The 20,573-nt window shown below is 51.5% G+C and overlaps 1 protein-coding gene across 1 annotated transcript; it reads right to left on the bottom strand.

Annotated features, from left to right (window-relative positions):
• Positions 1–997: 997 nt before the first annotated feature.
• On the bottom strand, positions 998–17,480 carry BEAN1 (brain expressed associated with NEDD4 1; the record flags this gene model as incomplete). Its single annotated transcript, XM_081106763.1, has 4 exons — positions 998–3,145; positions 4,084–4,189; positions 8,816–9,046; positions 17,456–17,480. 4 exons carry the CDS (start codon positions 17,478–17,480, stop codon positions 2,851–2,853), a joined length of 657 nt encoding a protein of 218 aa, XP_080962889.1. The 3' UTR covers positions 998–2,850.
• Positions 17,481–20,573: the final 3,093 nt, after the last annotated feature.

Below are 20,573 nucleotides of genomic sequence, written 5' to 3'. Positions count from 1 at the left end.
TTGTATCGCATACAGAGATGGGGCTTAGGTATCAGGCTGTGCCCAGAGACAGATGCCGGGAGGGGCAGGGCTATTCCTGAAAGTGGAATTCATGACGGGGTTAACCTCATGGCACATCCCAAGGGTAGAAGACAAGTTTCGTCTACAACTCTGAGTGACCATGCGCAGTGGGTTTGAACGTGGGACTAGGCCAGCCGTGGGCAAACTACGGCCCGCGGGCCGGATCAATAAAACTAAAAAAAAAAAAAGACCGTACCCTTTTATGTAATGATGTTTACTTTGAGTTTATATCAGTTCACACAAACACTCCATCCATGCTTTTGTTCCGGCCCTCCGGTCCAGTTTAAGAACCCATTGTGGCCCTCGAGTCAAAAAGTTTGCCCACCCCTGGACTAGGAAGTGGTTGGCAAACTGCGGCTGGCGAGCCACATGCGGCTCTTTGGCCCCTTGAGTGTGGCTCTTCCACAAAACGCCACGTGCTGGCACGCATGTACAGTGCGACTGAAACTCAGTGGCCCATGTGCCACACTCAAGGGGCCAAAGAGCCGCATGTGGCTCGCCAGCCGCAGTTTGCCAACCACTGGACTAGGGAATTTGCAGGTTCTTCGGGTGTAGATTCATTTGCTTTTGAACAGTGGCAGCAGGTGGCCAGCAGGTGGCAGTGTGGGCTTGGGCGGGGCTGATGGAAGCAGGACTCTAAAGTCACTGACTCCCCACATACTCAGTATTTGGTTCAACAGGAAAATGACAAGGCTTCAATGGCTGCTAATTCTGAGAGGAGTAATATATTTTCAGTTTGGTGTTGTTTCCTTCCCTTAGAGATTTCAGGTGGTACCAGCCCCCCTTTGATACAGTGTTACTTCTTTTTATTTTTTATTTTGAAATTTTAAAATAAATCTTCATTGTTGAAAGTATTACATATGCCCCCCTTTCCCTGCATTGACCTCTTCTAGCCCGCCCCGCCCCAATGATACTTCTTGCGACACTTTTTATGGATATGATGTATTTATTTTGAACACAGAAAACATCCACAGTTGCTTAAATAGCGCTTAATCCAGGAGCAAGAAAAGCTGTTCACTTTCCCACACTGATGAGTACATAGGGGTGCCCCGGCCCCCTTACAGCAGTCTTAAGGGTTGCAGAAGCAGGATGGGTTTCACCCCTGGAGTGCATTTAAAGCAATACAGTACAACAGACAAATATTTTTTGCTTGAAAAACAGTACAAGTAAACCACAAGGTGACAGAACTGCTTGTAAACAAGGTCCCTACTCCACGTGGAGCCAGAAGCTCCAGGTGCTGCCGAACCTTTGACCGGATTCCTTTCAGTCCTGCACCGACAAAAATACTAGTTCTATACAAAATAAAATTCACAATTGCCGTTCTTGCTACCCCCTTCTTAAGAAAGGGGTGAGTTGTTTTAGCCCTTTGTGGGGAGGGGGGGGGGAGAGGAAAGAGGGTGTTTAAGGACGGGCGAGGGAGGCAGAGTGGACTTGAGGTCTCTGCTCCCTGCCACTGGTGATGCTGGTGGGTCCCTCCTCGGGGATTCCCAGGGGCCCCCTCTGGCAGGCAGGGCGTTCAGGAGTCAGCTGTGTGACCTGCATGGCCTCTGTTGGAAACTGCTGGGTTTCACGGGCCAAGATTGGGGCCTCTCTACCACCAGGCAACCCACGCACGCCCTTCCGTGGCGCCCGGCATCAAGGCTGAGAGGCAACCGCTGGTCCTAGCAGCGGCACGATGGGGCTCACATTGCCTTACATTGTCTCTGCAAACTCCCCAGAGGGCGAGGCCAGAGCATGGCAGCTCAATTCCCAAAGGGGCAGCCGCCAGAGGACAGTGTCGGCTCCTGGGGCCTGGCTTGGGCCCATACTTAAGTGAGGGGCCGCTCCTGCGGCTCAGAGCCCTTATGTTCTGAAGATGCTCAGTCCTGGGAAGTGGCTGGACTGATAGGGGCACAGCTGTGACCCTCCCCACCATGGCACACCCACCAGGAGCCCTGTTCATCCCTGTGGTTCAGGGTGGGGCTTCGGAGATAACTCGGCTGGCAGCGCCAGGCTGAGGGCACTCTGGGAAGGGTGAGGGCAGAGAGGGCTGTAAGGGCCTCCAGGTTGTGCCCCAGCCCCTCAGGCCCGTGTCCACACCCCGTAAGCGGCAGGGTGGTGATATGGTTTTGTTGCCCTGGACTTGGCAGGGAGGTTCAGTGTGTAGCTGAGTCCCACTGAGACCTGACCCACCAACCAGGAGACAGGCTACCCTTGGAGGGGGTGGGGGTAGACAGCTGACCTGCAATGGTCAGGCTGTTTCTCGAGACAGAATCACAGTTTGGCACCGCCTGCCAGGTGAGGGCAGGGGCAAACAGGCCCGGGAGAGGCGAGAGCAAGCCTTAGTCCCCTCTGCACCTCTCTGCCCAGTGCTGTCTCTAAGTCATCACCGGCAGGCTGGGGAGGGATGGGAGGTAGGGAGAGCTTCCTTTTGAATGCAACCTTCACAGATGAGTTTGCATGGTGCATGTGAGGGGGGCGTCTGTGTATGTGTCTTCACACATGTGGGGCATGTTTGGATGTGTATGTACACATGGGCATGTCACTGTGTATATGTCTGTGTGTGTGTAAGTTGTATTATATGTGTGCATGAAGGAGTGCTGTTTGTGTTGCGTGCATGTGTGTGTGCGCGTGAGTTTGTGTGCATATGTGTCTGTGTGCATTAGTTTGCATGTGTGTATGTGTGTGTGTGTGTCTGTGTGTGCATGAGTTTGTGTCTGTGTGTGTGTATGTGTGCGTGCACGCGCTCCCTGTGTTCCCGAAAGGTCTTTCTCAGCCCCTAGGGACCGGCAGGACGTGGCCTGCTGGCATTCACACAATCATCTCTGGGCTGGAAGCCAGGCTTCCTTTTGGGCTCGGTGGGCCCTGGGGGCTGCTTGGCTCTGGTTCTGAGCCTGGCAGTGGCAGCAGGCTCGGTGGAGGACAGGGCCCACACACAGCCTCGTAAGGGGGCAGGGCATCCGTGGAGACGGTGAAGAGGTCACTGTGTGCCTGCTGGGGTCCGCCGGAGCTGTGGCCGCTGTCGGTGTCTATCAGCGAGTAGGGTGGTGGCGCCTCCGTGGGAGGGTACAGCTGGGTGGCCCCTGGCCCCATGCACTCTTCGTAGCTACAAGAGAAGGGACTCCGTCAGGGCCTGTGGGGCCTGGCCTTCGGGCGGGTGTGGGCCTTTCCCCAAGAGCTGAGAGCCTGTGCTCAGTGACAAGCTGCCTGGCGTGGACCAGCCAGGCCTTTGTCATGGCGGCTCCAGTGAAACCTCTCTGCCCCACGGAACCACGAGACCTAGATTCTGGTCCTGACCCAGCCACGTGTTCTGTGTGAACTCAGTGAGCAGGTCTCTGAGCGCCGGGCCACAGGTGGCTCAGAGCAGCAGGATGCTGTGGACCAAACGTCTCCCAGGCTGGCCCCCGAGTGTGGGCAGAGCTGCCTGGAGCAGCTGCAGGCACCCTTGATCTGAAGTCACTCCAAAGTGGCCCTTCCAGCCCTGGGGCCCCTGAGCCAGAGGTGCAGGGCTGAAAAGTGTCCTCCAGCCTGGGAGAGGGCAAGTGCACTGCCCTCCCCGCACCCAGAGCAGAGGGAGAAGGGAAGAGGGAGAGCCGAGGGTCCCCTGGTAGGAAAGTGATGGAGGCCCCAGACCTCTTCTCTTTGCAAGTACTAGCTGGGGGTGACCTGCCTGAGAGTGGACCTGAAGGCCCAGAGGAGAACTTGCCAATGGGACAGGGCTGCCCGAGGGCCGAGTGCAGTTTGGATGCACCGACCCCATCCCAGTGGGTGTGATTTGGGCTTTGGGGGCGCAAACGAAGGAGCTGGGGCCTGGCCTGAAGGGGCTGTGCTTTCTCCTCCTTCTTGAGTGTCTCCTGGTGGCAGCTCTGAGTCAGACCCTGCCCCCCTGGGACCTGCTTGGTCAGGAGGGTGAGAGATGGTCACACGCTCTGAGCAGATGTTTTCTGCGTTTCTACCCCTTAGGGAGGTGTTGCTGTTTCCCATGAGGGGGCATTGTGCCCAGAGCCCCACCCTCTCACACCCTCTCCCCAGGAGGCCGCCTACCTTGGTGGAGCGTCTATGTGCAGCCGGTGCAGAGAGCTGAACCGGTAGCCCCTGAGGCTGCAGGCGCAGTGTATCCCACGGCGGCAGAAGGAGTGCTCCTGGGAGTCTGCAGGGAACAGACATTTGGCCTGGGTCTCAGGCTGGCGTCAGGGAGAGTCCCCCCAGTGGCACCCCAGAATGTGACAGCCCTCTACTGAGCAGTGTGTGATGAGCTTTGGTAGACGTAGTACTGAGGCTGTGGGAACAGAGCAGGCCGGACCCAGCCTGGGGTCAGGGAGGGCTTCCTGGCGGAGGGGCTCCCAGAGCTGAGTCTTGTCTAGGATTTAGCCAGGGGAAGTGGGGCAGGCTGGGCAGAGGGAACAGAACAGCTTGAGCCAAGGAGGGAAAGAATAAGAAGAGTGTGGTGTGAGCAGGAAGCTTTGAGCTGTGGAGAAGGTCTGGGGCATGAAAGGGGGCAAGAGGCTGTCAGGGAACAAGGGCTACAGAGGTCTCTGGGGCAGGCCACCCTACTCCCTGCCCCCAACCACCCACTATTCCCTTAAGATCCCAGGGAGAAAGAGTCTTCTGTGATGAATCCTGGCGACTCAGTATACCGCATTCTCTTCTGGGTATTTGTTTATGTATTATGTATTATTATCTACACTAATAAAAGACAAAGATGCTAATTGACTATACCTTCGCTATGCCCATCAGCCAATCAGAAGAGTATGCAAATTAACCCAACAAAGATGGCTGCTAAATTTGCATACTGCAGGCGGGGCGGGACAGCGCGATCCGCCACCCGCCCTGCCGCCATCAGGGCCTGCCATCTGCCACCCCGGAGCGGGCCTAAGCCAGCAGGTGGTTATCTCCCGAGGGGTCCCAGACTGTGAGAGGGCACAGGTTGGGCTGAGGGACACCACCCCCGGCCAGTGCACAAATTTTTGTGCACCGGGCCTCTAGTTTTTTAAATAATTCTTTATTGTTGAAAGTATTTCTTCTGGGGTTTTGACTACATATTAGCACATCAAAGGCTCCGAAAAGTCCTGCAGCTGAGGAACACATTCAGTTGTGCTTCTCCAGCACTGGACCACAGGCTCTTATTTCCTTCTACCTAATAACACTGCGTGGGAAAGGCTGATGGAGCACAGTCTTCCCATTCTACAGCTGAGGCTCAGAGAGGCCCAGGGACTTGCCCGAGGCCACACAGCAAGTTACTGATAGGGCCAGGGCAGCGCTCCACCTCCCTGTTTCTGACAAGACTCAAGGTGGCTAGGGGCAAGTGGGAGCTGCAAAAATGGCTGAGACTTGAGGTCTCCCCAACACCAATGGCCTCCCAGGTGGCTCCTCCCCTCACGAGGGCAGGGCTCAGCATCGGGGGGGGGGGGGGCTTGTCTGGGGTTGTGCTTATGACCTTTCTCTGAGCCCAGCAGCACCCTGACCTCACTCTGTAGACCAGTGGTTCTCAACCTTGGCTGCACATTAGAATCACCTAAAAATCTTTTTAAAATCCTGATTTCTGGGCCTCATCCTCGAGGATGCGGATGATTCTAATGTGCAGCCAAGGTTGAGAACCACTGCAGTCTAAAGGCTGCCCTTTCCACTCCCCTAAGCTCTTTCCCCCACTCTAGGTACAATGGTGAGTGGAAGAATCTGGGTACAAAACTCTCTCTGCATTTATACCACGTGGGGAGGTGTAAACTCAGGGCAGCGAGAAGGCTCCCGCGAGGAAATGTTCCACAGGAGTCAACAGTGGCTCTGTCTGGATGACAGGACCACGACCCTTATCTTCTGCTTTAGACTGCCTGTGTTTTAAAGGTTTTCTACCACGAACACACGGTACTTCTATACGAGGATAAAGGAGCCCAGTGACGCGCTGTGGAAGGGAGCGGAGATGAGATCTGTTTCTCTTCAGGGCTTCCGCTGAAGAATGGGTTTTTGGAAGAACTTGGGGAAGGAGCTCAGGAAAGAGATAAGCAGGAAACAACAGGGTGATGGCAACCAGGGCCGCTGGGCTCTGGTGCAGGGTCCCGTCCCTGCCAGCGTCGTCAGGAAAGGATCCCACCTGCTGTCCTAACCTCGGGAAAGCTAAGGCTGTTCCGCCGGCCTGAGTGGGGGGCCCTGGTGGGCAGGACCGCCCACACGGCTGTCCACCTCTCTCCTTGAACTGCTTTTCTTGGGTCTCCCAGGGAAACTGAGGCTGCTCTGTGGTGCTCCCTTGGCTCTGTCACTTAGTCACAGTTCAGTCAGGTTGGATGCCTGTGGAGAATGCCTCGGAGCTGCCAGGCTGGCGGCTGGCAGGTGGGGGCGCCAGCCTACATGGCCTGGGAGCAGGTGTTCTAGGGGAAAGATAATGAAAACAGTTAACGCTTACTGAGCACTTACTCGCTAGCCAGGTGCTGTCTAGTTTAGTCCTTGCAATAACTCTTGGGGGTGGGTCCTGTGTACCCATTTCACAGATGACTCACGTAGGTACACAGAGGTCAAGCAACTTCCCTGAGGTTGTACAGCAAGAACGGAAGATGAGGGCCATTTTGGACGCCCTGGGTGTGGGGCCCCAGGGGAAGGCGTCTTGGGGATGCCTGGGTGCACGGTCTGGAGTGAGGATGGGGGTGGTCCTGAGGCTGCCGTGGGTCTAGAGAGAGGACCCAGGGCCCTGGCTCCGGCTCTGAGGACCTTGATGCTTTCCTCCTCAGGCAATAGGAACCCACCCAAAGGCCTGGGCGTGGAAGGAGAGAGACGGGAGTCTGTCCCTGGGGCCAGGGAAGGGGTGTTTGAGGACAGAAGGATCCCCAGTGCCAATAGGTCAAAGCTTGGTGCTCTGCCCACAGCTGCGCCCAGTGTGTTTTTCCTCTCTTCCCTGGCATCTTTCTAAGGCTCCTGGCAGTGCCATCCCCATCCCCATGCACCCCCAGGAGGCTGGAGGAAGGTGTGGGGGGCATCAGGGAGGTGCCAAAGCCTCAGCTGAGACCAGAAATGGCTAGGGAGGTGGGAGCCCCACAGAGGGTTCCCACAGCAACAAGGCTGCAGGGTGCTGACAGTCGGCGTGGGGTAGCGAAGGCCGGGCTGTGGCCTCCTGCCACTCTCCCTGCTCTGGAGGTCAGGCTAGGTGTCACTCATGTGGCAATGGCTCTGGGGCCCCAACCAAGAGTAGGAGGGACTGGTCTGCCCCCCGGTCCATCTCTCCTCAAGGCCACGGTTGACCTCTCAGACTTCAGCTTGGGAACTACTGTGGACCCTTCGCCCATGTTCTGAGTACCAGGCTCAGGCTGGGGGACCTCTAGGCCATTCAACAAGTTGCTCCAGTTTTCCGGCCTTTAAACGGGCGGACACAGTTTTGCTGCGCGGATGAAACCAGGTGGTTCCTTTCCTTGCCCCCAGAGCACTTTTTCTGGGCCAGGTCCTGGCTGGTCTGTGGGCCCACGTGGAGGAGAGCTTTGTGCAGGCCCTGCTGTCCCTGGTGCCACACAGCCATCCTGTGGCAGGGCCACTGGTGGAGGAGGAGGGACAGTGCCAAGATAGTACAGGGATGAGGAGGGGCCAGAGAATCTCCCCAAAGGAGAGAGCATTTGAGCCAGGTCTGGAAGGACAAGTAAGCTTTTGTCGGTTGGGGAAGTATGGGAAATGGCATCCTGGACATAGGGAAGGGCATTTGCAAAGGTGCAGAGGTGGCAGGAGCATGAAGGCGGTGCTTTTTCTGTCCGTAGGAGGAAAGAGCCTCTGGCCCTGCCTGGCTCTGGAGCCTCCAAGCACTTAATCTGCTGTGTGCACGGCGCCCCTGGGGTCAGACCACTCCACAGGCCTGCTTTTTCCCTGTCTCAGGAGAAGCCGGGCAGGCCGCAGGGCAGGCTTTTTCCTGCCCTTGAAGATCGTCTGAGAATTAAATACCGTGGGGTTCCTTCCTCCGCTTTTAAATCCCTGGCCCCTTCCGAGAAAGAGAGAGCACACTAGGCAGGTGGGCACTTCGGGGCTGGGCAGCCCAAGAATTCACCACCAGCTCTGTTGAGAGGGTGACCCTGTGACGGGGAGGGTCTCAAGTCAGTTCTACTTGCACTTTGCAGGCTTGTCATTCATTCACTCGTCATTCAGCCCATGCATTTATCCATCCACTTACTCATTTACCCACTTATCCCATCCGATACCGCACCTATCCATTCCCCTAACCTCCATCTTTCCATCCATCCACCCACCCACCCACCTACCCATCCACTCACACATCCCACCCAACCCACACATCTGCCCTCCATCCCGCTATCCATCTACCTCTCCATTCATCCATTTTTCCATCCTCCCATTTGGCTATCCATCCCTCATCCCAGCCCTCATCCCTTTTTCCAACAATCCATTGATCCACCCACTCACCCCACACCTCCCCGCACCTATTCACCTCTTCATCCCCCTATCAGATTACCCTCCCACCCCACTCACCTATGCCTTTCTCCATCCAACCCAGCATCCTGGCACCATCTGGACCAGCTGTCAGTACAGCTGGACAAACAGTGGGCAGGGCTGGGGAATAACCAGCTGTCTTCCCTCTGACCGGCAGCCCCACCTGGGAAGACAACTAGGCTCCCCACGCCATTGAGGACATCATGGTGAGCATCTGTGAGCTCTTCCCGATCCCCAAGACCTCAGGATGCCTTCCCTGCCCACCCTCCCCCTCTCAGGACAGAGCAGCCGCCTCTTTGATGTGTCCTGGGTTGCAGTTACAATTGGATGGGAGGGCCAGGCCCTGAGAAGGGCAACAGCTCACCTTGGTCAGCCTCGGCGTCTCCGCGGTAGTAGCGGCGGCGGCAGTAGCGATGGCGGGGCTGGCGGGGCTGGAGCCGCCAGGCCTTCTTGGCCAGGATGATGGTGACGCCGGAGATGGTGATGACCAGGCCTAAGACTACACATACCAACATTACAGAAGACGAATACACATTTCCCTTCCCGAAGTTCTCTAGTTCAGCGTAGAAATGGTGGGTATGGTTGCCGTGCCAGCCTATTGGGAGCAAAGAGAGAGGATGCTGAGCTGGGGCACAGACCTGGCCACACGCCTTCCTCCTCCAGCCCAGCTGCCCTGGGAGTTATGCATCCCTGGCTCAGTGGAGAAGACTCAGGTCAGGACCAGAGGCTCTCTCCTGGCTGCTCCTTCCAGGGAGGAGGGGAGCAGAGTCCTGAAGGAGCCTTTGGTAGCTGGATCTGACCTCCCCTCCGCTCCTCTGATGTCTCTGGCCTCGCAGCTCAACTAACTCATGGATAGGAAAAGGGAAGCTCAGAGAGGGCAATGGCCTTGCCCAGGGGCACACAGTGAATAAGTGAGCCCAAGACTCAGTGCTAGACAAGGACTCTCTTTCCCCGAGACACAAGGTTAAAGGGTCAGCAGGTCTTTACCAAGGTCTTGGGAAGGGCTGGGGGATGCACAGGATGATGGAGAATGAGGACTAACTTTGCTGGCCTCCAGCCATGGCCTTCTGCCTCAGGGGCGAAACCTACCCAGGGGACTCCGGGGCAGTCAGACAGGACTTGGCTGTGGGCATCAACTGACCCAGACATGCGGTGCTGGGTTGGGTTGGATCAGGGAAGGCTTCTCGGAGGAGGTGAAGCCAGGAAGCATTCTGGGCAGGGGAAGATTGGGACAAAGGCCCAGAGGTGGGGAGGAACTCCTAGGAAGGGGTGTGGAGTGGTGGGAGCATGGAACAGTTTCTCAGCATATAATTCATGGACTGTGGATTCCTAAAAACATTACGGGGTATTTGGGGACGAGCTCTTTATCTCCTCAACATCCAAGATTACTTAGAAGTCATGAGTTGTCTTGGGACCCAAACCAGCCTCAGTCCCAGGTCTTTTATTCGCCATCAGTATCCTGAGAAGGTGAATGGCCCTCGGGTCCTCTGGGGAGAAGGGCCCCTCCTTGGCCACCTTCCTTGGGGGAAATCCCAGAGCTCCCCCATCAGCGCTGACCTGCACCTTAGGCTCTGGCGAAGTAAGACACAGGTGGTCCTGGGTTCAAACCCTAGCCCTCCCTCCAGCAGGTGGTGCCCTCTGAGTAATTCACATTTCAGAACCTCTATCGCTTCATTTCTAAAATGGGAGCAGTGATCTCTGCTATGAGTGCATGAAAGCACACTGGCCAGCAGGCTGTCTATACACAGTAGGTGCTCAATAAATAACGGTCAAACCTGAAAATTATAAAAGTAGACTTCAATGTGAAAGGCAGAACAGTAAAGCTTTAAGAGGAAAACACTGGAGAACATCTTCATGACCTCGGATTTCTTAAACAGGATGCAAAGGTACTAACTGTGAACAATGGAAGGTTTTGAAAGAAGTCTTTCTAAATATATTCACCAGCTACCACCTGCCCCAGATCACTGGAGGATGCTTACCAGGGAGGTATCTGTTTGCACAGGCGTCTGCAACTGGTTAAGGGATCCCAAGACGCAAAAGGGTCCTTCTGCACTTCTCTACGCAATCATCCATTTCTCTCCATTAGCCTTTCACGCTAATCGGTTTGCTCTCCGGGGAATACCCCAGAGAGCAGCTGCACCATCCATTACAGCCGTCCAATGTCACACAGTGTTAACAGAGTAGCATGTGCCTTGGGATGATACAGGAAATGAATTTTGAAACCTAGCCCTCATGTTCAATGAGGGGGCCTAGAACAGCCTTTCTTCAAATAAGTGATAAGGAGAATGCCCTGCAGGATTCCTTTTCAGTTTGAAAAAAACATCAAGTCTTACCAGCAGCTGACAGGAAATGTGCGGTATTTACCCAGGCTGTCTTCTCACGATGGCTCACATTCCCCGTGCCCTGGTACCTCTGATTACCTGTCTTTCAGTGTGAGTGTTGCTTTAGTACTTTCCATCCTGCCAAGACTTTTGCAGTTGAAGTATAGCTTGGCTACTGAATTAAACTTAGAAACAGACCCTCATTCAGTTTCTTTTTTTATTTTTTAAATCAGGTTTTTGCATTCTACTCTAAATCAAAGCCAATGTTAGACAAAGGGAAAATAATTGCGCACCCCTTTCTCTTCCGGCATATTTCACCAGCTTGCCATCCCCAGCGCTCTTGTGACAAGGCAGGGGCAGAGCTGGGCCTTTCATTCATGCACACTTAAAAATATCCTACTGCGAGAGAATGTGCTGAGATTGAGCAGAAACTGATATAGTTAAATCAGCTACTGAAGTTCAGCCACTCTTGTGGTTTTAGAACTTAGTGCAGTGTTTTTTATTTAATGCTCAATGTAATTTATAATTTAAAGCATTCCAAGAACATGCCACAGGTTTCTGAATCTACAAATTCTGTTCTACACCGCATACTGTCTGGGAATGCGATAGTTGTGCTGTTTTACATAATTGGGTTTTACGCTTGGTATGAATGCCAGTGTGCTGGTATCAAGCAGGTGTAACTGATCATTCTACTCCTGCGTAAGGATAAGAAGGGAGCAGTGCCACAGAGCTATTTTCATTGCTTAGAGAGGGTTGGTGACATACTGTGCGCATACAGTCACATGTACTATAAGAGTCCTTAAGCTACGGATATCATTGTTGATATTTTAAAGCATTGGAGGTAGCTTTCTAACTTGAAAAAAATATGAGATTTTGGAAAATGTTTATTTTATGAGCAATCCTTTCAATTTCATTTAACCTAAAGCCTGAAATTTCAATAACAGACAAAAACTCTTTAACAAGGCTGCCATTCCACTGGAAAGGTGCCCACCTTGGCTTTCATGGTTATAAAATTTTAATCTTGGAGGTGAAGTAGTAAAGCCCTCCTTCTTAGGAACTCCAAGGGAGTGTTCCATAATCTTATCTTCTGTATTATTGCCTGTAAAGTTTAAGGTTAAACATGAATAAAGTAAATAATTATACATAACATTTAATAAATGTTATATCTAAAAAGTTAAGGACATCTGTTAACCCAAAGATACCATTATGAGAGTGAAAAGGCAATCCAAAAAGAGGGAGAAAATTTCCACAGAAATGTATCCAACAGAGGACTTGCATTCAGAATATAGAAAGAATTACTATAAATCAGTAATAATAAGATCTAATAGAAAAATGGGCAAAAGAGCCCTGACTGGTTTGGCTCAGTGGATAGAGCGTCGGCCTGCGACTGAACGGTCCCGGGTTCGATTCTGGTCAAGGGCATGTGCCTTGGTTGCGGGCACATCCCCAGTGGGGGGTGTGCAGGAGGCAGCTGATCAATGATTCTCTCTCATCGATGTCTCTAACTCTCTATCCCTTTCCCTTACTCTCTGTAAAAAATCAATAAAATATATTTAAAAAAGAAAAATGGGCAAAAGAGTCAAACAACTGCTTCACAAAAGAGGATATCCAGGGTGCTAAACTATATTTAATCACCAGGGGAATTCAAAGGAAAGCCACAAAGTGATATCTCTACTCCCCACCAGAATGGCTAAAATGAAAAAAATCCAGACAATACCAAATGTTGGCAGATTGTAGAGCAACTAGAACTCTCAGACCTGGCTGGTGGGGATATGAATTGGTACAGTTACTCTGGAAAACTGTTTAGCTCCAGCTATTAAAGCTATATATATCTTCTAACCCAGAAATTGTATGTGATGGAATGCATTCTCCAACAGAAATGCATCCATATATTCACCAAAAGCCGTGTCCTAAAACTGTGCCATTCAGTATGGTGGCCGCTAGCCACATGTAGCTAGTAACATTAATTAAAATAAAATAAAATTTAAAATTCAGTTGCACTAGCCACATATCAAGTGCGCAGTAGCCACACATGCTGGCTGGGGGCTATCATATTGGACAGTGAAGACGTAGAACATTTTCATCATCCTAGAAAGTTCTATTGGACAGCACTGTACTAGAACATTTACAGCAGCACTACCCATTCACAGCCCCAAACCGAAGACTATTCAAATGCCCATTAAAGTAGAATGGATACGTGATTTGTGGTATACTCACACAATGGAATACTATATGGCGATGAGAATAAATGGTCCACAGTTATGCTCAGTGGTATGGGTGAATCTCATAATGTGATGTTGAGCAAGGAAGCTGTGAGTTTAGTTTGTTCAGTACACCGATGACTTGTGCACCTTTCAGAAAAGAAGGAAGAGAAATCCCTGATTTGTAGTGTTTGTCAATACCCATGGTGTAAATACTCCCGTCATGGTGGATTTCATGCTACCAATGGCTTAACAGCAGCTCAGGAAACTCCTGAATATTTAACTATTGACTCTTGTGAGCTGGTATTTCTACTAAACAAACAAACAAACAAACAAACAAACAAACAAACAAACAAAACAACTCTAGAGAATCCCCAGAAAAGGAACTCGGTTCTCACTGCAGATGTTCAGAGTGTCCCGGTGTCTTGGGACCCGGCGGGGGTAAGAGTGTAGCAGGCAGGAGGGGAAAGGTTTGCCGGTCTGACTGTCCACTGCCTCCAGGGGAGGCTGAGGGGGGCCGGTTATGACAACCTTTCTTCTCGGGTTAACAGTTTTCGTTTCAAAGGAGGGCTGCTCCTTCTCTGCATCTTCCCCGAGAACTGTGGCTCCGTGTGGAAAGAGCACTTTATGTGGCATCAGGCTGGCGCTTCAGAGCGTTGGCCACAACGTGTTGTGTGACCTGGTCAGTCCCTTTCTGCATCTGAGTTTCTGCATCTGTGATGCTGGGGTAGAGTCCCAGGGCAAATCCTGCAGGGCCAGCGGGTGACCTCATATCTAATCTACAAGGCAGGGAGAACCTGTTTTATGAAGTTATCCCATCCTGTGCCCGTGGTGAGGTCTGGCAGAAGGCTGGCACTGCTGAGAACCTGTCAAATGCTGCCTCGCAGTGCCTGGCAGCAAGCTCCAGTCTCTGTGGTAGGTCAAACCTTGGCATCAAACGAAAAGGCTGGCATGACTGTTTCCACTGCACAGATGAGCACATTGAGGTTTCTGGATGTTAGGTAGCTTGCTTCAGATTACACAGCCGGTGTCAGTGCCAGGTTGTACTTGAACCCAAGATCTGTCTCCCTCATCACATGGACTCTGAGGGAGACCCAAGCCCACCCACATGCTCTGCCAGGCTGTGACTGCTGCCAGCCTGTGGGCAGCCCGGGTGCTTCCCCTCTCTTACCCCCGACTTCCTGAGCTCTGACCCTAATCTTTGGTGCTTGTTTTTCCTTCTAGGGACTTTTCCTGTTGCCTCTCCCAATGGGCAGGGGGTAGGGCTGTGGACACTCGAAGAGCCCTACCCTGTCTTCCAGGTTTAAATGGGAAATCCTGGTATCTTGACATGTACCGAGCAAGATCATTTGTGAGCTAAGAAAGTTAAAGCAATTCCCCGTTCGGTGTCTAAATTCCCAGAGCAGGTCTAGGTCTGGGAGGGAGGCGTTAAAGAGCCCGCATCAGCCAGGATGCTCTGCATCCATTCCAGAAATGTGCGAGGGCGTCGGCTGCGTCTTGATTCATTCACTTGTTGGTTGTTCAATAAGCACTTATTGAAGCAGTGATTTCCAAGTTGGGTCTGAAGAGAGGGCCCGGATTGGGGCGAAGTCAGAAATGCCAACCTGTAGATCCAATTTGGAAACCCCAGGATTTCCTTGGCAGTTGGCAGAGCTGGGTGTGTTGGGGGAGAATTGAGGGTCACCCCCAGATTTCTGGCCGAGAGACTGAAATGTCTGGTGTCCTAAACCAGGACAGCAAAATCAAGCAACAGTGGCTTGGAGGGGAAGACAAAGACTTCCGTTTGGGGCAGGCTGAACTTGAGGTGTGGGGGTGGGGGCTTCCCAGGGGAGACAGGCCAAGGAAGGAACCAGAAGCTCAGGCAGAAGCTGGGGTGGGAGAGGGTGGTGGAAGCTGCCGCTTACAGTAGTGAGGATGAGGAGGTCTGGAGTGAGTGAGAAGGCTAAGGGCCAGGTTGGAGCCCTGGGGGCAGGTGCAGGAAGATCCACCCGCCCCCATCAAGGAGACCATGAGTGGATGGTCCGAGCCCAGACGGCCAGAGGAGAACCCTGGGGGCTCAGGGTCATCGACAGAGTTGAAGTGACAGCAGGGTCACAGGTAGCTGAGAACTGGACATGCTGGGAGGAACTGGGTGACACAGAAATCAGTGAGGTGCTGGGTGGGGGAGCCGAAAGGGTGCACCGTGAGCACTTCGTATACACGTTCGGAGAAAAGGGAAGGAGTTGGATTAGACCATGTGGAAGAGTTGGGCAGAAACGGAGAGAGATGACGGAGGAAGGGATGGTCCCAAAGCCCCCCAGGTGCTGGCCTGGGACCTGCTGCAGATGAAATCTGAGTGGACCCCCACCTGCAGGCAGATGGGAGCAGAAATGCTCTGGCTGAAGCAATGGGGGGTGCAGGGCCCAGGGCTCTGCCCACCTGAGCTCACCCTCACCTCCAAGGAGTGTCACCACAGCCTTGGAGTCCTCCAGAAGCGGGCACGCAGAGGGCTGTCGAGGCCCCTACTAGTGTAGACGGGCAGGGCTCTCAAGGGCCTGGCTTGACCCCAGAAGGTTCTGGAAAGCCCTCCACACTCTGCCCATCTCCACTCCCAGTGGCTCATAGGGGCGAGGACATGACCCCCTCAAGCCGTGCCCCTGAATGGCAGCCTTTACACCTGGCATGGGGCTTGGACTTTGATTTCCTGATAATGTACCACAGCCGCCGTGACAACAGAAACAATAATGTGTTGAGTCTGTACTGTGTATTAGCAATGATCTTTGCTCTTGACCTGAGCCCTCCTTGGGTGCCCCTGGTGGCCAGCAGCCAGACTGGGCACCCCTACCTCCCCAAGCACCACTCTTTGCAGTGACCCCACTGCCACCTTATCCCCCTGGGGCATGCCTGGTGATCCCACCCAGACAGGCTATGCCAGCTTTCCCTGCCCCCTCCTGCTACAGCCCCTTGATGTTCAAAGATTTAATAATTAGGGTTTCAACCATTTGGAAGAAAGACCGCAACCCCAAGAAGCGTGACATGTAAGGAATGGTAGACATTTGAACAGACAGTGGTGAGTGGGGATGAACCTGGGAGAGGAACAATGGCAAGTAGATAAATGGGGCTAAGGTAGGGTCCCTGATTCCACACAGACTCCCAGTCCCAACTCGTCCAGGAGAAGGGGCGGGAGGGCGTGCTTCATTAGATGAAATAATTAGGAGATGAGGCCTCCCAGTGGGGATGCACCAGGGAGGGTTTCCTTAGGATAGTGAACGCCAAGGAGGGTGTTCTATGCAGCCCCAGTCCCGTAAGATGTTCCTTGAGGTCAATTAAATTTGGGAAGACCACTGGGCTTTCTCATTCCTATGGAAGCCTTACAACACACATCACCACTTAAAGCAGTGGTTCTCAACCCTCTGGCCCTTTAAATACAGTTCCTCATGTTGTGACCCAACCATAAAATTATTTTCGTTGCTACTTCATAACTGTAATGTTGCTACTGTTATGAATCGTAATGTAAATATCTGATATGCAGGATGGTCTTAGGCGACCCCTGTGAAAGGGTCGTTTGACCGCCAAAGGGGTCACAACCCACAGGTTGAGAACCGCTGACTTAAAGGCTCTGAAAAGTCCTACAATAGCAAAACCTTCTTGTGCCACCCAGCATTTCCCATACTCACTTGGTTATGGAAATTTTTATATATATTTACTAGGGGCCCGATGCATGGATTCGTGCACCCGTGGGGTCCCTTGGCCTGGCCTGCACCCTCTCGCAATCCAGGACCCCTCAGGGGATGTCAGACTGCTGGTTTCTGCCTGATCCCCGCATGAATCAGTGCACCGAGCCTCTAGTATGCATATAAGATCTTTTGTTAATCTCTTCTTGCCTTCCCTCCTTCCCTCCTTCCCTCTGAGATTCATCAGTCTGTTCCATGTTTCCATGCCTGTGAATTGAGCATCTGCCTCCTGGTGGTCAGTGCATGTCATAGCTATTGGTCGAACGGTTGAATGGTTAGCCTGTCGCTTAAGCTTTTATCTATATATAGATTTTTATTGATTTTGGAGAAGGAAGAGGGAGGGAGAGATAGAAACATCAATGATGAGAGAGAACCACTGATCGGCGGCCTCCTGCACGCCCTACACTGGCGATTGAGCATATAACCTGGGCATGTGCCCCAACTGGGAATCAAACTGTGACCTTCTGGTTCATAGGTTGATGCTCAACCACTGAGCAACATTGGCCAGACAGCCATGGAAAATTTTTTAAAGTAACCTCATTAATATTTCTCAGAAGAGCCCCGATCCACACTTTGGGAAGTAATGATACAGACAAATTGACAAAAATGAGATGTCTCTTGCAGACATCAGGGGTCTTATGTGTTGCCCTCCCTGCTCCCATCATACCACATCCACCCCAAACATTCTAGCGCTGTTCTCTGTAACCCTGACTCCGAGGTCTGCCCTCGCCTGTCCATGAGCCACAGAAGGATGCAGAAGGAAACTTACTGGGGCAGAATTCTCTGAAAGCCATCTTGGAGCAGAAGGGTGAAAGAATCCGCCCACACAGCTCTGACTTCACCTGCAGAGACAGAAACAGAGAGATGACGAGGTGCCCGCACAGCACCCACCGACCTTACAGGCTGTGTGCTCATGTTCCCTGGCTGTCAGCCTCAGGGGAGAGGATGGTGACTTTGAGAGCAAGTGCCCATTCTGCCTGGGGGCTGGGGAGCTCTGCGCTGCAGAGTATGGGGTGCTAGAGCAGGGATAGGGCAAATTTGTGCTGGGGTCTCCATGGTGGGCGGATATCTCTCCTGGGTGGATCCTTGATTGGGAATAGATGTCATGGAGTTCTCCTGACTCATGAACCTGCGAGATCCCAGGGCCTCAGTCAACTGCAACAGGCCATGGCGTCCTGGGCATCTTATAGCTGTTGGGACTAGAAGGACCCTTAAAGACCGGCCCAATGTCCTTGTTTTTAAAAATTTAAAACATTTTTTAATATTAGTTTTTAATAATTCTTTATTGTTGAAAGTATTACATATGTCCCCTTTACCTCCCCATTGACTCCCCCCAGCCAGACCCAATCCACGCCCCCTGCCCCAGGCCTTCAGCACCCTGTTGTCTGTGTCCATGGGTTATGCATTCAAGATCATTGGTTGATTACCTCCCACCCACCCTCCCCCACCTTCCCTCTGAGATTCCTCACTCTGTTCCATGCTTCCATGCCTCTGGATCCACTCCGTTCATCTGTTTATTTTGTTACTTAGATTCCACATATGAGTGCAACCATGTGATGCTTGTCTTTCTCTGACTGACTTATTTAAATTAGCATGATACTCTCCAGGTCCCTACATGCTGTCTCAGCAAAGGGTAATAGATTCTTCTTTTTTACTGCTGCATTGTATTCCATGGTATAAATGTACCACAGCTTTTTTAAAAAAAAATATATTTTATTGATTTTTTACAGAGAGGAAGGGAGAGGGATAGAGAGTTAGAAACATTGATGAGAGAGAAACATCGATCAGCTGCCTCCTGCACAGCCCCTACTGGGGATGTGCCTGCAACCAAGGTACATGCCCTTGACCGAAATCGAACCTGGGACCTTTCAGTCTGCAGGCCGACGCTTTATCCACTGAGCCAAACCAGTTAGGGCTACCACAGCTTTTTTTATCCACTCCTCTGCTGATGGGCACCTGGGCTGTTTCCAGATCTTAGCTATTGTAAATTGTGCTGCTATGAACATAGGATAGGGGTGCATACATTCTTTCTGATTGGTGCTTCGGGTTTCTTAGGATATATTCCTAGAAGTGGGATCAGTGGGTCAAATGGCAGATCCATATTTAATTTTTTGAGGAAACGCCATACTGTTTTCCATAATGGTTGCACCAGTCTGCATTCCCATCAGTAGTGTACTAGGGTTCCCTTTTCTCTACATTCTCGCCAGCACTTATCATTTGATTTGTTGATGGTAGCCATTCTGACAGGTGTGAGATGGTACCTCACTGTAATTTTGATTTTTATCTCTCAGATGATTCATGACTTTGAGCATTTTTTCATATGTCTCTTGGCCATCTGTATGTTCTCTTTGGAGAACATCTGTTAAGGTCCTTTGCCCATTTTTATATTGGATTCTTTGTCTTTTGTTAAGTTGTATGAGTTCCTTGTATATTTTGGATATTTACCCTTTATCAGATGTATCATTGCCAAATACGTTCTCTGATACAGTGGGCTCTCTTTTCCTTTTGTTGATGGTTTCTTTTGCTGTGCAGAAGCCTTGTATTTTGATGTAGTGCCATTTGTTTATTTTCTCCTTAGTTTCCTTTCTGTAGGAGATGTATCTGTAAACATATTGCAGATACATATATAGAGGTGTCTGAGATTTTGCTGCCTATGGTTTCTTCTAGGATTTTTATGGTTTCATGACTTACATTTAAATCTTTTATTCATTTTGAGTTTATTCTTGTATGTGGTATAAGTTGGTGGCCTAGTTTCATTTTCTTTTGCATGTATCTGTCCAATTTTCCCAACACCATTTATTGAAGAGACTCTCTTGACTCCATTGCAGAGGTCCTCAAACTTTTTAAACAGGGGGCCAGTTCACTGTCCCTCAGACATTCCACACATGCGCACTGCGGGCCCGGGGCTAGTCGGCTGCTAAGCAGGATAGGCAGCGGAGGCAAAAACACCCGGCGGGCCGCATGTGGCCCGCGGGCCGTAGTTTGAGGACCCCTGCTCCATTGTATGCTCTTGCCTCCTTTGTCAAATATTAATTGAGCATAATGGCTTGGGTGGATTTCTGGGGTCTCTGTTCTGTTCCATTGATCTATATGCCTATTCTTGTGCCAGTACCAGCCTGTTTTGATTATGGTGGCTTTCTAATATAACTTGAAATTTGGTATTATAATTCCTCCAACTTTGTTTTTCTTTCTCAAAATTGTTGCAGCTATTCAGGGTTTTTTTGGAGTCTTTGTTCTAGATCTGTGAAATATGCCATTGGTATTTTAATAGGGATTGTATTGAATCTATAGATTGCCTTGGGTAGTATGGACATTTTAATGATGTTGGCTTTTACCAGTGCATGAACACGGTATATTTATTCTTCCACTTGTTTATATCTTCTTCTATCTCTTTTTTTAATGTCCTGTAGTTTTCTAAGTACAGGTCTTTTGTCTCCTTGGTTAAGTTTATTCCTAGGTATCTTAATTTTTCCCCCTCATTTGAGAAAGTCTATTGTTACATTTTACTAGATGAGACACCACTATCTACTGCTCCTCCAACATCTCAATACAAAAGACAATAATCCAGGGTGACATTAAGACAAAAAATTACAAAAGCCGAGGCTTTAGAGACAAGGACTAGTCTACGTGTAGAAAGTTGTAAATGTTTAGTTCAGCCTCACAAATAGTAACTTCTCCGGTTAGGGCGCCTCCCGGGACGTAGAGCAGCGCCTTGGACGCCCTCCTCCACCGGCCAGGGACGCGGGGCTCAGCGAGAAGCCCACAGGGGTGAGGCCCCCCCCCCCAACAGCTGGTCGGGGTCCTGGCCTCCAGCCATCCGCGCTCAGGGCCCCCCTGCGGGCCTGCCGGGACCCAGCTGCCTCTCCTGAGCCCCGTTTCCCCTTCGG

The sequence above is a fragment of the Myotis nattereri genome (genome assembly GCF_964212035.1).
Source record: "Myotis nattereri genome assembly, chromosome: 15".
In the NCBI taxonomy this organism is placed as follows: domain Eukaryota; kingdom Metazoa; phylum Chordata; class Mammalia; order Chiroptera; family Vespertilionidae; genus Myotis; species Myotis nattereri.
The sequence above is the reverse complement of the archived record's forward strand: the minus strand, read 5'-3'. Positions and strand labels throughout refer to the sequence as shown.